This window comes from Chanodichthys erythropterus, chromosome 8, assembly GCF_024489055.1.
Source record: "Chanodichthys erythropterus isolate Z2021 chromosome 8, ASM2448905v1, whole genome shotgun sequence".
NCBI classification, from domain to species: Eukaryota; Metazoa; Chordata; class Actinopteri; order Cypriniformes; family Xenocyprididae; genus Chanodichthys; species Chanodichthys erythropterus.
The window spans coordinates 33,124,943-33,141,401 of NC_090228.1; the positions used below are offsets into that span (position 1 = coordinate 33,124,943).

At 38.6% G+C, this 16,459-nt stretch overlaps 2 protein-coding genes across 4 annotated transcripts; one reads left to right on the forward strand and one right to left on the reverse strand.

Annotated features, from left to right (window-relative positions):
• The first annotated feature begins 996 nt into the window (after positions 1–996).
• LOC137024015 (complement C1q-like protein 4) lies at positions 997–16,164 on the forward strand. 3 transcript variants are annotated; one of them, XM_067391168.1, is made up of 4 exons: positions 997–2,275; positions 2,891–3,176; positions 15,263–15,400; positions 15,605–16,164. In XM_067391168.1, the coding sequence occupies exons 1-4, from the start codon at positions 2,249–2,251 to the stop codon at positions 15,892–15,894; spliced, it is 741 nt and encodes a 246-aa protein (XP_067247269.1). In that variant the 5' UTR covers positions 997–2,248; the 3' UTR covers positions 15,895–16,164. The 3 variants fall into 3 exon arrangements, with proteins under 3 accessions (XP_067247269.1, XP_067247270.1, XP_067247268.1); XM_067391169.1 differs by having other exon boundaries at positions 2,894–3,176; XM_067391167.1 differs by having other exon boundaries at positions 997–3,176.
• LOC137024014 (uncharacterized) lies at positions 3,011–8,585 on the reverse strand. The gene is made up of 2 exons (XM_067391166.1): positions 4,262–8,585; positions 3,011–3,148 (listed from the first exon to the last, which is right to left on the reverse strand). The coding sequence occupies exon 1, from the start codon at positions 8,389–8,391 to the stop codon at positions 6,526–6,528; it is 1,866 nt and encodes a 621-aa protein (XP_067247267.1). The 5' UTR covers positions 8,392–8,585; the 3' UTR covers positions 3,011–3,148; positions 4,262–6,525.
• Positions 16,165–16,459: the final 295 nt, after the last annotated feature.

The following is a 16,459-nucleotide window of genomic DNA, read 5'->3' on the forward strand; positions in this document are numbered from 1 at the left end:
AGTGTTCCCCATGCTCTAATGTATAATAAAAAAAATCACAATACATTGCAATATAGAATTGCAATATTTGTAATATTGCAATTCTTAAAAATTGCAATACATATCATATTGGTAACCCCAAGTATGTGACAGTATTGAATTGGGAGATGGGTGTATTGTGCCAGCCATACTGCATGTTGTGTACAAAAAAACAGAGATGTGGATGTAGTGATGGCGATAATCCACTATAAGCTAATTAGTCAGCCTGCGAATGAGGTTCAAACAGGGTCATTCCTTAGAAATGAAACAATAGTGGACAGGATTATAGATGCTATTCTGTGTAATCAAGATCTAATAAATACACTGGCTAATGCAATAAAGCAGGCAAAATAATGTCGAAAGAGGTTGAATCTCTTATTAAAAACAGACAAAGAGTTGAAGAAACCAATATATACTTGAGCCGACCAATGTGTCTAAACCAGTGGATCCCAAACTTTGTACCTTTTATAAATAACTTAGTAAATTGTTTTAAATAATAATAATAATTAAAAAAAAAAAAAGTTAAATAGAGAAATATGCAATGATGGCAAAAACAAAGTGATACTTTTAAATATTAAATGAAAACCGCCAGTAGGTGGCAGTTAGTCACTGTCTTTATGAGTGAGTCGTCGAGTCATTCATTCATTCATTCATCAGTACGAAGCACATGGCTGTATTTATGAATGAGTCATTGAATCATTTACTCTCACGATTTGTTCAAAGCCGCTGATTTTGCACTAAACACAGCTGTGTTGCTTAGAGACCAAAGACTTTATATACAGTCTTGAAGGGACTTTGTTGGAGACTAACAACAGCTCTTCTGTGGCATTTGTTGAAAATATTATTTTATTAGAAATAGAGCAAACAATACAGACAAGACTGTGTTTAAAATTGACATCACTTAATAGTACCCTTCTGTTTGTTGAACTGTTGTATAAAATCAGTGTCACATGTGCAATCGTTTGCACATTTGCCGATATTATCAACATTAAAAACAAGAACTCACACAGGGTGTGTTTTTATATCAAAGAGAGATTTGTTCTTCATGCTAGTAAGTGCTACATCCCCACTTTTACATTGTCAAAAGATGATAGAGGTTTGATTGGATGTTATGTATTTACAGCATTTTGCCTGCTAGAAATACATGCTCAGTTTTAATGTCATTTTAAAGAAATGTACAATGATATGAACGGCAAAACTCATTTTGTTTGCGTACCCCCTCTGTCACCTCACATACCCCCAAACCAGTGTATAAAGTAGCAAACCCATGTGAACTTGAACAGTCCGATGTATCTAAACCTTCTGTCTGGTTATACATCTGTATTAAATACCAATGTGTTTGTCATTAAACTATACATTTAACCAGTGAACCAATTCATAGTCATGCAATACACATGTATTTTTTCCTGAACGGCTTCATGATGATGATGATTATTATTAATATACTGTACATAACTTAAGTAAGCTTTTCTGTCACTGTTCCTTTGATCACAGAATCAATTAAATTAAACCTAAATGTGACTTATAAGTAAGGAATACTTTTAATATATTAGTAAATAAGACTTAAATAACACTTAATACAATAAAGTTAAGATTACTTACTTGAACTAAGGCAATGAGTTTACACAATTAAACAAATGTGACAAATTATTTTTACAGTGCATACGTGACAGACAGGACCTTAAGCAAGTAATCATTAACATAGGTAAAAACACAGCTCACATTATGATACAGTAAACAAGTCATTGTAAACGTTATCTTAAGTGCATAAATCTACTACCGCAAACATTGTGAATAGAGCTAAACTATTGAACCAGGAACGACTCTTTAATTTATGATTAACAGTTAACTTTAAAGAGGTCATGAATTGAGAAATCAACTTTTCCTTGAGCTTTTGATATATAAGAGGTCATCGTACTATAACAATATCCTGTAAGTTTCAGAACTGAAAACTTCCTTGTTAGTCCAATAAAGGCTTTTATAGACACCAGACCCATCGACTGATCCTGGAATAGACAGATGAAATGCCATCTCCACAAAAGAAATCAACGGCTACTTCATCGTTGCAACATTAGCCCCGCCCACTGCTGTGTTAGATGAGGAGGAGAAAAGAGCGATACAGCTCAAATTAACATTACCTTTCAAAGGATCCTAATGCTAGGAATATAGTTATATATTTTGATATATAAATCAATCGCATTTCAGTGTAGGCTTTGCAAACCTTTACAATATGGACTCAAAAGTAAAGCAACAACATGTAAGTAACGGTGTTAATTCTAATGCCTAATCTGATATTAACGATTCGGTCAACTTCATGTTGTTTTTATTAGTAGGATGAAAATAATCTGTTATTTAAAAACTGGTTAAATTATATATAGAAAGCGATCAAAGAACGCTCCCTTTACAATCATTGGAGCTGTCAATCAAACAGTGCGAGTTTATCAGTGACTGAGTTCTGGACTTGTAAGAGATTTGTTGAATTGTTGATTTGTTTGCACTGTTATGATGAAAGCATTCGACGAGATCACTGCTTTCATGCACTCAACAACATGTCTGTGATCGAAACTTTTCACAATGAGTTAACCTTGAGAGTAAAAATGTGCTAAAAATTTTGACAGAGTAATACTTAGCTATTTCAAATGGAAAGCCAATCACAGTTGTGGGTGTTTACACTGAAGTCTCACAGCAAACACGCCCCTTAAAACAGAGCATTCAAATCAGAGGGATAAAATCAGGGTAGGAAAAATGCCTTTTATTTCTAAATGATGACAATTTTTGATGTAAAAAGCATACTAACATTCTAAGTGCACCCTAAATGAAGGCTTTAGTATGTATACTGCTGCTGCTGGAAACCTTTGTGTTTGTCGTCCAGCAGCAGGTAGATGGAGGACTCAATGAGAATGAGATCAGTCAACAGATCAGCTCTGAGGACGGAAGACAGAATCCACCTCAAACAGACACTTTGAGAGCTGAAGCTTCAACTATACAACACTGCCATCTGTGCTTCCATGACATCCATGCAGCACTGAGAGAACTGACCGCCACCGTTACAGAGCAGAAAGGAAACATCAGAGCTTTAGAGACGCGACTGAGGGATGCTGAGAAAGCTGCAGAACAACATACGTTCCTCCTGGAAGAGATGAACAAGAAAAATGAAGGTACCTCACCGAACCATTCACTCTTTTATCAATGATCCTCAAAGTAAAACACCTGCAATATATTACATACTGTAAAATTGAGTTTTTACTCTGCAAATTTTATCTATTAACAGAGTGTAACAGTACACATAATCGTACCATGAATTTTCTGTATCTTATGGTTCTATACGCATATGTACATGACAAACACAGTCTTAGTTTTAACCACCTTTTTTTACTTTAATAATAATCAAAGTCTCAACTTTCATACTGTGTCCATTTTATCAAGAAATTCAAACAGAAAATGCAGTTTTGACACTCTTTGATGTGACGTGACAGATCACTGTCTAGACGCCACAGTTCAAGCACAAGTGAACATGATCATCTCTTCCTCTTTAATACTAGTTACAGAATAAACATGAATGAACATCTGAAGATATGTTGAAAGATACAGTACAACTTACTGAAAGACATCAATAAAACAGCTTGTAAACAATGTCACGTAGCATTACATTTACCTCAGACGAGTCATTCAGTGTCCACAGCTTGTTCATTCACCAGAGAAATGAACTCTTTCTCTATACACTATATTAGGCTGTATATTCCATAAATTTTAGTGATGTCTTGATATTTAATGCATGTTTAAATCAATCTGTCATTGTAGGGAAAACACCCTAGGAAGTAAAATTAGCTCAAATGAAATATTTAGGGAATTATAAAGAGTTGTTTAGATTACGACCGAGCAACTGATTCGTCCAGCGTTCATTTGCTCGAGCCGTAATAAGCTCTTGTAACGGATATAAATATCCAACAATCGTGAAAACACTGATTAGAGCACGGTAACTTGATCACAGTTTAAGACATTAAATCATAAAGCACATAATACAAGACACTTTCCTTTTAAAATCTACAAGAGATTTTATTTATTCTAACACAAACTAATCTAACACAAAGGCACGCACATACACACACACACATTCATACGCGTTGCAGTAAGAAGGAAATGAGAGAGAAAGAGTTTTGAAAGAGAGAGAGAGAGAGAGAGAGAGAGAGAGAGATCTGATTAACAGAATTCCTATCAATGCATTTCAAAGACCAGAACGAACCATGAATCATTCATTTAAATACACCAGTTCAGTTTTCATCTGGAGGTACTTGCTTGCGTTGACTAAGGTGAATTTCCCTCGTCGTGCAGAGAGGGGTTTCCCAAGTCGACGATTGGTCCAGATCAGGTCCGTGTGGAACAATGAAGGAAGTCTCTTTGTCGCTGGAGTTGAAACGGCAAAAGTCGTTGGTTGAACTTTGCGGCGAAACTTAGGACACAAGACTTTCAGCGGTAAAGGAGAATTAAGTAAAGAAAAGAAAAGTGAGTGAAGGTTGGATGGCTTGAATGAGCGGCTTGTCTGTTCTTCTTGTCACTCCATTGTTCTTGGTACTTGTCTTGGCTTCTCTTACCAGAACAGGACCAACTCCTTTCTCGTTTACCAACCAACTTCTCCCCCTCACTATCTTGCAATATGATCATTTAAACTTAGTTGTTTGTCACACCTCTGAGGAGTCCTGGCCAATCAGACATTGTCCTGTTTCAAGAGGGCCTTCCTCTGACCCCAATAAAACATAAGTGTTACATCCTGTTTCTGCTTCAGCAGAGAGTGCCATTTTAACATAATTTCTATTAAATGGAATACGATACATTTTAAACAGATTTCATTCAAGCCATGATTTAAGAAAGATGAAAAGAAATAGATCAAGTCCAAATAAGGCATACTTTCAGTCATTCAGTCAAGAGTTAACACATTTACATGAATTGTGAGTGTTCTAAAGCCTAACTGTTTACAGGTAGTACTTGTGGACACATAATGCAAAATGTATGTAGTTAAAAGATGTTTGATAAGTCCGTTAAAATTGTTGAAACAATTTTGAAGCAGTTTTATTTGTTCAACAGTCTCTTTGGCTTTCCTGTGAAGTAAGGAGACAAAAGGGTCTGGATTGTCTCTCTGTCTTCTTGGGTGACCCTTTGGTATGTCGCTTCTGCTATCAGGAAGCATGTGTCGTAAAAGTAATCAGCCTGGCTTTATCTGCAGACGGGCCGGAGCCGGACCCCAATTCTGAATTAGAATTATGTTTTGAAAGAATCATCTGAATGATTCATTTGTCTGGTTCGTCCACAGTTGCTACATATCCCCCCTTTGTTCGGCGATGTGTTGAGATGAAGACATCGGCGGACACTGTGGAAAAATGGACAGAAGCAGACACACACAAAGCAACAACAAAACAACACCTCCATGATTGACCACTATACTGGTGCAGGGCATTAGATTATCTGAGTACTGATGGATTAAGTTCAATTTTGGGAGTGTTATTCTACATTGTCTCAGTATGTTAATGCTTGGATCAAATTGTGTGATTTAAATTGTTTGTTTCCTTCTCTTCTAAATTGTTCTGGTGACATCATTTGTGGTAAAAATGATGTGACCCATCATGGAGCTCTCTCTGGCTCACATTCGAATTTTCAAATGGCTTTCAGACCTTAGGCGTGGTGCGTCAATCCTAATGTCACGACCTTGACCCTTATGGGGCAGTCAGGTATTTTACCTTATAAAGAAGAAGGGAAAGAGAGGAAGAGGAAAACAAAACAAAATAAAACAGTTAAGTGTTTCCTGGTATGGCTAACACTACTGCGTGCATCTAAGGTGTCATGTATCAGCTTAATGAAAGGTGTTCTACTTGTTGTGCAGATGGTTGTATGTTTCTTATGGTGAATGTAGCTAAGTCGATGTTGAGCTAGGTTCTGAAACTAATATCTGTCTGTAGGAAGAGCATGTTGGTGAGTATGTTAATGTAGTGTAGTGTAATGTAATGTAGTGCAGTGTATGTATGGTCAGATCTGGTTCGGTCTGTCTTGCTCCCCCCTTTTCTTGAAGGGCTTAGATGAAGATTGTCTCTTTGCATCTTGGACTTGGGACGAGGGATCATCCCTAATTTGATGGGAGTCAGTCCAGTGAGGCAGGAAGTTCTTTGGCAGAAGGTGGGAGGAAGTTTGACATGGCTGTGTTGAGCTGTGGTGCAAAACTTTGTCTCCTACGGTGCCTTCCTTTTGTAATGCCTTCTGGTTGTGACAGACTGTCTGACCTGTGCTTACTGTGTTTACTGTTGTTACTGTTGCACAAGCATGGTTATTGAGATGGGAACTCGTTGGGTTTATTGGTGGGTGATGAGTAACCAGAACTGTGTTCTCTGGTACTACTGAGTTTTCAGCGGTGTTTGGCTGCAAGAGACCGCTTCGTTCTGTGCTGTTGTAGAACAGGTGGCAGTCATCTCCATTTGGAAGGTGGATCAGATGATCACTGACCTTCCGTTCTGTCTCTAGTCATAACAAGGGTGACTCATCCTCGTGATCGTCGCTGTTTATGTTGTTTGCAAAGAACGCTGTAATTTGCCTCATCAGTTGTTCCATGTCTTCTGAGGTGGAACTGTCTTGTTCTTGGGCGTTCTTGTTCTCAGTGCTGTGTTTAACTGAGTGATGCAGAGGTGGGTTCCGCCGTCGCTTACCCACAGTGGATGCATTTGAATGTGTTGGTTGGTGGACTTTAGCTGTCCAGTTTGGATCCCAGATGTTTCTTTCTGGTGGGTTTCTTGAGAAGTGTGGCTGGTCCCATGGCATTTTCCAGCTGTCGGTGTGGGAGCTGTCAGTGGCATGGGGGTCACGTTCTCCGTGTCCTTTATGACAGGCTGTGGCATTGTCATGCCACTGGCCGTCTTGCAGTGCACGGCTTGGGTCTTGGCTGCCGGAGTTTGAAATTGTGACTGTTTTCAAACCTTTCTTTGAGTTCATCTTCTGTTTGATGTAGGCCTTGTGTGTCAAGTCACGTAGCTGTTGGATTGACATTGTGCTTGGGCAGGCCATGACGCCAAGATGGTGACTTAGTCCAGGGTGCAGGTTTCTCAGGAAGAGGGTTTTGAAGTTCACATCCTCTTCAAGTTCAGGTTCGTGATGTGCACCTAAGTAGGCTTGTCGGAAACGGTTGTAGTAAGCTTGGGGAGTCTCTTGTCGACCTTGTTTGGTTTCCAAGGCGACTAGCAGTCCATGTTCAGACTCTGGGCCTGTAAATTCTTTGATCAGTGACTCACGTAATAGCTGGTAGTTGTGCTTAACGTGAACAGGTTGTCGATCTAAAAAGCTTCGTACCTCGGGGCTGGATGTGGACCTGAGGAGATACAACCTGTCTCCGTCAGTCACATTGGGTCTCACCTCTAGGTAGAAGTCAATATCTCGGAGATAAGTCTGGATGTTGTGGTTCTCCATGGAGTTCGGGTTGAACTGTGTGATGTTCTTAGCCAGCTTGTCAAGGTCTTTAAGGGTCATCTCGTGCGCAACTTTGGGGTCTGCATGGATGAGCTCTCTTTGGTTGACAGGGAACAATCCTGTAGTGAAGGCCGGTGATGTTGTGGGTTGTGGCCATTCACTTCTTCCGTTGCATGGCAGTTCTTGGATGGGGGACTCTGTTGTGCTCAGCAGTGGTGATGCTGAGGGAGGCCCCTCCCTTCTTGACTCTGGTTTCTGTGTGTGAACATGCTTAAGTTCATTTCTGACCATGTAGAGCTTGCCGTTGGCATCGTCTAATTGTTGGTTTAGATGGTCCATTTCAGTGCTGTACCATTTCAAATGGTCTTCCAGAGCATTGATTTTAAAGTTCTTATCTTTAATGTCAGAATTGGCATTTTGTAGTTGGTTTACCAGGTGACTTTGGACAGTCTTTAATTCTTGCTTGTCACGTTCCGCAACTGCAAGGGCTTCTTGGAGCTTGTCAACTTGTTCCTTTGTTTCTTGCTCTGCAAGTTTGTCTTGAGCTTTCACCTTGTGCTGGTCTGTGCAGCGTTGGATGTGCATCAGCTCTCTCAGGAACTCAGTGGTCTGACGCTTGAAGTCGTCCTGGACTTTCACTTCCAGCTTGTCTATGCGGCTCTGGGCACGTGTCAGCTCCTCCTGCAGGTGGGTGATGTGCTTGTCGCTTAGTTTCAGCTGGGCTGTGAAGGCAATGCTTAGAGAATTGGTTATCTTGCTTAGTTCAGTGTGGTCTTGGTTCTGGCTTGAATCATGTGTCGGGAATCTTCTCAGAATTATGATTATTATTAAAAATAATAACAGTTCAATTGTCTTTGGCATGAGGCAGTTTGTAATGCCGCTGAGCCAGGCGTCCACATCTTGGGCAGTGGGGTTTTCCGTCTGCGACATGTTGGCACGCTGGGGAGAAGAGACTGACACAGATCTGTGTGGGGTGCAAGCCTATATGTGGTGGAACAGCTAAGTGTCGTTCAGTGAATGTACACCAATAGTGAAGTGTGGCTACGTGTTGGTCTCAGTGTGTAGACAGGTAGGCTAGTGATGAGAAGGCTTTGTCACTCAACTGAGTAAGGGAAAGAGAAAGAGAAAAGTTAAAACAAATTTCAATAGACGAAATATTTCCTATAAATATTTTCTATCAATGAAAAACTGTTTTCAACTCGTGATGTGAGGACTTTGTCACTCGACTGAGTAAGGAAAAAGAGAGATTTTTTTTTCAATTTATAGAAATATTTATTTCCAATAAATATTTTCTATTAATGAAAAGCTGTTTCTAAAAATAAAAGAAAAGAAAATATATATTATTGTTTATGTTCGCAAGGACAATAATACAATAATAATGCTGATACCTCTTTTCTTAGTTTGACAGGATTGACACCACACACCTTCAGTTGAACTGCTTACCAGGGATGCTGTGAAGGCAACGGTTGCTCAACACTTGTCTCTGTTAAAGGTTCTTGGAGGAAATGTCAAAATTTAAATTGCATTTACAAATGCAGGGAGTATGGAGAACACAAAAGGGTTTGATTAAAATCAAAAACCTAATGAATGGTTTCTTTGGAAAGATTGTGTTTCTCTTTCTATAGAATTGATTGATGGTTCGTCCAAGCTTGATCCCTACAAAAGTGAAGAATAGGATGGAAGAAAGCAGGAGAGCACAGGAAAGACGTGAGGAAAAGGAAAGGAGAAGAAAGGAGACCAGATCCACAAGTGGCTCTGAAGCCTTTGTCTAATTACGAGGATATAATTGGTAGTTGATGGACAACTAACCCATGAGAATAAAAATGTTAGTAAAGAGAGGGTTGTGTCTGATTGGTTTGAAACTCGTAAAAAGATATCAGAGTCTCCTGTTGAGGCCCAGGTGTGTCGTTCCTAAGCTAGAATACAAAGAGGACAGGAAAAAGATAAGACAATGAAGTCAATGAAAATAACAGGATGAAATAAGGAAAAGGGAGTTAAACACAGGTGAATGAATAAATAAAATAGAGTGGTTAGGTGAATAACCACGAAGGAAAAGAAAGATAACGCAATAAAACAATGAGCAAATGTGAGTCAAAATTAGGAAAAACTTTGGTGGAATAAGTTTGCTTAAACTTCTAAAGTTCAAGGCTTATTCATACCTAAAGTAATTCGATCTAAAATAGAATTTTAGATTCATGAAAATTGTGAAATTAGAAATAATGGAAATTTGGAAATGTAGAAATAATTTAAAATTACTTTCTAGTAAAATGTAGGATTTCAATTTGAATTTAATTGGTTTTATTAAATTCAAATTTGACAATTAAAAATTGTAAACCAGTATTTCTTTTTCAAGTCAAATGCAGGTAAGGCAATTATTAATTGTAAACCAATATTTTCCTTTTCAAGTAAAATATAGGTAAAGTAATAAGTGAGAAAGTTAAGTGAAAGTATGAAGGAAAGACCAACAAGTGTACATAAAGTTGAAGTGTTTTAAGTGGTTAAATCACTTTATAGTTGCTAAAACAGACACTGTGTTCACACAATGATGTTAACTAGATTAGCTTTGAGGCTAAAGGCTTTAGCATACGAACTTCGGTGTAAAAAAACTACAGAGGTTAGTGTGCGGTTTGTTTACAATGACGTTCTTCCGGAAGCGTTGGTTAAGACTTCCGTGCCACGACTGTAACTATGGCGACCAAACAAAATGATAGTGGCGAACATGTGAATTACATCAAATACATGTAACTGTACAAATGAAAGACACATGCACGTACAATCAAGCATTACGTGAAATGTCGGCGCATTTCAACTCTATAAATAAGAGACACCACTCGTAGCTGTTTTACGACGTGGGGCTTAAACTTTAAGTGATAGCTTTCTGCTGTAATAGATGGAAAAATCGCGACCTCGGCGGGTCTCTATATGCACGCAAAATATAACAGGTTCAAAAGCTTCACTTGGTCAGTTTCAAATCACTTAAATTGCGCTCGGACACACGTAGTGTTACACGAGCTCAAACAAGCAAGCGTATAGCGTTTAGCAAACGGGAGAATATAGCACACTGAAAGCAGTGGAACACGCACTATAATCAGTTTGGCTATATATAAAACCAGCAAGCGTATAGCGTTACTGTTTAACAGAGGGGAAATAGCAGATTAAGTACAGTGGAACACGCACTGACACTTTAGCTATAAAAATAAAACAAGCAAGCGTATAGCGTTACTGTTTAACAAAGGGGAAAATAGCAGATTGAGTACAGTGGAACACGCACTGACACCTTAGCTATAAACAGGGCCGGATTAACATAAGGGCTAGGTGGGGCTGAAGCCCCAGGGCCCGCGGGTAGAGGGGGCCCGTGATTGGCTGGAGGAAATGAGATTGACAAGTCATAGGTGGTTGATCTTTGTCTAATAAAATAACAAGAAAAAATGATTGGAAAATGTGCCTGACTGATAAATCCCCGTCCAATCAAAATCACTTTACAATTCGCGCCATATGACATCGCGGGAAACGCCTCTTTGCGTTATGCATGTAGATTAGACAAGCAAGCATTAGACGTTATGCAAGCCTTTATTGCTTGTTCAGCCTCGCTGGTGTTCAAAATGATAAAAAAAGTGATAGTGGTGCGCAAAAAAGGAAAAATAAGCTTGAAAGGGAGAAAAGGGATGCTAACCTTACATCAAAAATTCCAAAACTAACTACTTTGGTTCACATAAAACATCCGAGCCAGTGGAAGACCCCGCGTGCAGCGGCAGCTCACAATTATCTTCACCCACTGCACGTTGAAAAAGGTGAGATAGCAGCTGCATCAAGTTATTATTTTTATTATGAGTTAAGCCCTATTCGGATGGTAATTGTTTCTCATGAAAACGTAAGGTGTTTTCAACATTTACAGGGACGAGTCGATTGATTTTATTGCCGTGGATTCAGAATGTCAGTGTTTTTTTCTCTCATCATCATCACCCGTGTAAAAATCCCAAATTAACTTTCCTACTGTTTTTTGATGAACACCAATGTCGAGTGACTTGTCTCCAATATCTGCCTTTGAAGCACATTTTATCAGTTGCAGTTCTGGTGGCTCCATCCGTACAACTCGACCTCGACACATTCACAACACACGTTAACACAGCGGTAGAGTTACTCACGGAACACTGCAATAATTTGCAATCACAAAAGTTCTTTATTTGCATGTGCTTTAAAGCCCTGCCAGTTAAACATGTCATTCGTGTGCTGTTCTGAGATGCGCCTTTTCTGACCCCATACACCCGAAGCGTGCACACACATTTAAGCCTGTCAAACAGTACCTGACTACTGGACTTCATCTTTCGCGTCTGATTGCGCTACAATACTGTCAATTACACAAAAGGTTTACATAAACACAGTTGGTTATGTCTGAAGTTGAGAAAATCGGACGCGTGTAGGTCTTAAAGTGACAGCATCCTTATAGTTAGCATGCGGACCCTTGTCCTTAAAGGGATAGTTCACCCAAAAATTAAAATCCGTAATCACATACTCACTTTCAAGTTGTTTTAAACCTGAATGAGTTTCTTTCTTCTGTTGAGCACACACACACACACACACACACACATGTTTGTTTTTGTGAATTGTGGGGACTTTCCATAGACTTCAATGCATTTTACACTGAACAAACTGTACATTCTATCCCCCTACCCTGCCCCTACCCCTAAACCTAACCCTCACAGGAAACTGTGCAAACTTTTACTTTTTCACAAAAACTCATTCTATATGATTTATAAACCCATTTACATTGTGGGGACCGCTGGCTGGTCCCCACGATGTAGGTGAACTCAGGTTTATATTACATCATGGGGACATTTGGTCCCCACAATGTAATATAAACAAAAGCACACACACACACACACACACACACACACACACACACAAAAATATTTTGAAGAATGTGGGTAACCTAACAGTTGCTGGTCCCCATTAATTTCCATAGTAGGAAAATAATAATAATGTGGAAATCACTGGGGACCATCAACTGTTTGGTTACCCATATTCTTCAAAATAGTTTATTTTGTGTTAATCAGAGGAAAGAATTATTGTCTACTTTACTTCGTGTAAATAAGAGGCTGCAGTAACTTATTTCTGCTAATTTCTATATTTTTAAAAATAACATTATCATTTTGAGATAAAATGCAAGATAGAAAACCAGATGGACAAATCTCCATCTGAATGCATGAGTTGCACTGAGGTGCAATGCAAATTTATTTTTACTGACGTCCACATGAGAAACAATTACCATTTTAATATGAAAGCAAGGGTTTTTATGAATGCTTTCTTTGCCCCTTTAGATAACGACAGAAATAGTCCAATGCACAATGAAATATTGGTGCCATCACACTGTGGAATGGCAATCAGATGAAAGGGGGCCCTCGGTGTTGCTATAGCCCCAGGGCCCAATGTGTTCTTAATCCGGGCCTGGCTATAAATATATTGATTTAGAAACAGATCGAGGAACACGCTCAATCTTGCCGTTCTGTGAGGAGAGTATTCGTCCTACACTGAGGTATTTTAACTATTGCAGTTTAGTTTCGATTCAGCTCTCTGATACACAATAACGTTATTATAGCTATTTGAATGACGCTGGAACACGCAGACATCAGGATAGCTATAAACAAGGCATTCTAGAATTTAAGGAACACGCTTAATTCTTACCTTATTGTGATATCATAGATCTGAAATTTACTGCAGACTGGAGTTTAGAGACAAGACAGCAGACTGGGGTTAAAGCTCTCACTCATTCAGGCACTCGTTCAAACGGGCCGCGCCGTGCGCGCTGCATACGTCACACGAACACTGAGGGGTTTAATAATTTGCGTTGATAAAAAGAAAAATGACTTGATATGTGCTCCAAATTTAGATTAAACTGCCCGAATTATCCTCCACCATTACTGTAGGGAAAACACCCTAGGAAGTAAAATTAGCTCAAATGAAATATTTAGGGAATTATAAAGAGTTGTTTAGATTACGACCGAGCAACTGATTCGTCCAGCGTTCATTTGCTCGAGCCGTAATAAGCTCTTGTAACGGATATAAATATCCAACAATCGTGAAAACACTGATTAGAGCACGGTAACTTGATCACAGTTTAAGACATTAAATCATAAAGCACATAATACAAGACACTTTCCTTTTAAAATCTACAAGAGATTTTATTTATTCTAACACAAACTAATCTAACACAAAGGCACGCACATACACACACACACATTCATACGCGTTGCAGTAAGAAGGAAATGAGAGAGAAAGAGTTTTGAAAGAGAGAGAGAGAGAGAGAGAGAGAGAGAGAGAGAGAGAGAGAGAGATCTGATTAACAGAATTCCTATCAATGCATTTCAAAGACCAGAACGAACCATGAATCATTCATTTAAATACACCAGTTCAGTTTTCATCTGGAGGTACTTGCTTGCGTTGACTAAGGTGAATTTCCCTCGTCGTGCAGAGAGGGGTTTCCCAAGTCGACGATTGGTCCAGATCAGGTCCGTGTGGAACAATGAAGGAAGTCTCTTTGTCGCTGGAGTTGAAACGGCAAAAGTCGTTGGTTGAACTTTGCGGCGAAACTTAGGACACAAGACTTTCAGCGGTAAAGGAGAATTAAGTAAAGAAAAGAAAAGTGAGTGAAGGTTGGATGGCTTGAATGAGCGGCTTGTCTGTTCTTCTTGTCACTCCATTGTTCTTGGTACTTGTCTTGGCTTCTTTTCCCAGAACAGAACCAACTCCTTTCTCGTTTACCAACCAACTTCTCCCCCCCACTATCTTGCAATATGATCATTTAAACTTAGTTGTTTGTCACACCTCTGAGGAGTCCTGGCCAATCAGACATTGTCCTGTTTCAAGAGGGCCTTCCTCTGACCCCAATAAAACATAAGTGTTACATCCTGTTTCTGCTTCAGCAGAGAGTGCCATTTTAACATAATTTCTATTAAATGGAATACGATACATTTTAAACAGATTTCATTCAAGCCATGATTTAAGAAAGATGAAAAGAAATAGATCAAGTCCAAATAAGGCATACTTTCAGTCATTCAGTCAAGAGTTAACACATTTACACGAATTGTGAGTGTTCTAAAGCCTAACTGTTTACAGGTAGTACTTGTGGACACATAATGCAAAATGTATGTAGTTAAAAGATGTTTGATAAGTCCGTTAAAATTGTTGAAACAATTTTGAAGCAGTTTTATTTGTTCAACAGTCTCTTTGGCTTTCCTGTGAAGTAAGGAGACAAAAGGGTCTGGATTGTCTCTCTGTCTTCTTGGGTGACCCTTTGGTATGTCGCTTCTGCTATCAGGAAGCATGTGTCGTAAAAGTAATCAGCCTGGCTTTATCTGCAGACGGGCCGGAGCCGGACCCCAATTCTGAATTAGAATTATGTTTTGAAAGAATCATCTGAATGATTCATTTGTCTGGTTCGTCCACAGTTGCTACATCATGAAAACAAGTTATAAACACCACTGTGTAAATTATTATATTTCAATAAACAAACTGGAGTAGAAAAATATTTTTATAATTAGATTTAGCAGCTCTAAAGGCAAAAACTGCCTTATGTGCAATTTACATGTTTGTATAACTATTTTTTTTTTTTTATTTAAGCGTTGATTATTACAACTAAAATTACTGTTATTGATTTTAACCTGTATTATAGGAATTGTATTCTAGTAATGTGGAAGTAAGGATTGAGTAAGAGTTGAGAAAGGAAAATAACTAAACAGTGTGTTAAATTCAGTGTGTATACATTCTCATTGTAATATATCACAATATTGCTTATGTTTTTCAGTAACAGACAGAGAAATAGCTTTTTCAGCTGGACTGGTGGAATCTGGCAATGTAGATATTGGACCTTCTACCACTAACATCACACTAACCTACAGGAACGTCTTCACGAACATAGGGAACGCCTACAACCCAATTACAGGTAATTATCAATGAAATGGAGTCATAAAACTCAGTTTATAGTAATGAAACCCTTCTGCTCCATTCAGACCTCTCTGCAGTTGTGTAATGTGTATAAGAGAATTAAATGATCTGCCATCTTTCAAAACTATTAAACAGTGTGTTTGGTAATTGAGCAATCATACAGGAAACAGCTGATTCTTTTCTTTATTGTTATTTGCTTTAGGTATTTTCACAGCCCCACTTAAAGGAGCGTACATGTTCAAAATCTCTGTCTATGCTCATGGTGGTCACTCACATCCAGCAAATGCCACCATTATGAAGAATGAACAGCGGGTGCTTGTAGCACATGCTCAACAGGCTCAGGGAACATTAAACTCCTCAAAAGGAGTTGTGCTGATCCTAGAGGTTGGAGATGTTGTCTATGTGAGACTTTGGTCTAGCAGCAAGATTCAAGATAACAGTGATAATAACCACAACACTTTCAGTGGTTTCCTACTGTTTCCCTTAAAATAACAGGAGATTTGGAGAATGTGATTCCAATAATTCTGAACCTTCAGCGTATGATTTAAGATGAAAATCATGAAGAATCATTAACATATGAACCTGTATTAATGATGACTAATGTGTGTTTGAAATTTGCAATAGATTACTGTATATAAATTAATATAATAGACTATATGAGCTCATAAGTTCTGATCTGTCTATACATGTAAGTTTGTATAAAGAGTTTCAGCACTGAGACAGACAGGACCCATGAATATCACATGATTTAAAAATGATTTGTTAAAGTAGAACATCTATAATGTTAAATAATAGCTTTTAAGTGCAGCTTGTTACTGATCCTTGATCTGTATCTCTTCATTCTACATAGACATATTATTGTGATATTCTTTTCCTCATGTTCTGGAATATTTCCCCCAACAAACCTGTAGTACAGTAATAGGTTATATCATTGATGCTTGTGTGGCGGTTTGGTATTTCAACAAAACTCAAACTGACTACGCCACCCTGTCAACCAGGGAAAGATATTTATGAATTGATCACCTTTAAATGGGCACACAAGAACGTGGTTTCAAAT